The sequence below is a fragment of the Nerophis ophidion genome, linkage group LG09, assembly GCF_033978795.1.
Source record: "Nerophis ophidion isolate RoL-2023_Sa linkage group LG09, RoL_Noph_v1.0, whole genome shotgun sequence".
Taxonomy (NCBI): Eukaryota; Metazoa; Chordata; class Actinopteri; order Syngnathiformes; family Syngnathidae; genus Nerophis; species Nerophis ophidion.
Genome location: NC_084619.1, coordinates 51276034 through 51276685, shown reverse-complemented (window position 1 = coordinate 51276685; position 652 = coordinate 51276034). Strand labels below are relative to the sequence as shown.

General features: G+C 41.7%; 1 protein-coding gene across 2 annotated transcripts in view; it reads right to left on the bottom strand.

The window, feature by feature from the left end:
• The window catches only part of abcg8 (ATP-binding cassette, sub-family G (WHITE), member 8), a 40846-nt gene continuing 40194 nt past the window's right edge, over positions 1-652 (bottom strand). For both annotated transcript variants that reach the window (XM_061911191.1, XM_061911190.1), the window contains exon 13: positions 1-562. In XM_061911191.1, the coding sequence (XP_061767175.1) occupies positions 425-562 (138 nt within the window). In that variant the 3' untranslated portion in view covers positions 1-424. The remainder of the gene's footprint in view (positions 563-652) is intronic.

Below are 652 nucleotides of genomic sequence, written 5' to 3'. Positions count from 1 at the left end.
TTTTTAGACTGGGTAATTGTTCCACAGTGCAATACTTTACTCATAGGTCAGCTTGTTAAGCCTAATAAGTAATAACCCTTCACATACAAAAATATCTACACCAAAAGATATAAACACCACAAAAAAAAAATTGAAGTGAAACCTGCAAATGTTTTTTTTAATTGTAAAGTATGCCTCTGATCTTTTGCCAAGAGACGTCATTTCGAGTTTACTATGGGGCTCTGCTGCCATCCAGCGGCAGGCAGTGGTACTTTACCTGCCCCTTACAGCATTGCATGCTAATGTATCCTCTTGTCCACAATACTTTTAATAATGATTCGTAAGATAACATCTATCCATCATTTTGACATTTAGTTTGATGGTTAAGTGTCGATCCGGTCGAACTTGTGTGTGTTTCTGCATGCTTGTGTGTGTCCAGGCAGGATCACCAGTCTTGACTGGACTTCTGCTTGATGAATTTCAAGCAGATGTAGTAAAGCGCCATGAAGACCAGACAGACGGCCAGCAGCACCAAGTAGCAGGAGTACAGAGGATACTGGTTCATGTTCATGGCCTCTACCACCTGAAAACAACAGTAATACACACAGTAATGGGGTTTCTTTGTGATACAGCAGGGGTAGGGAACTGATGGCTCTCAAGCCAGATGTGGCTC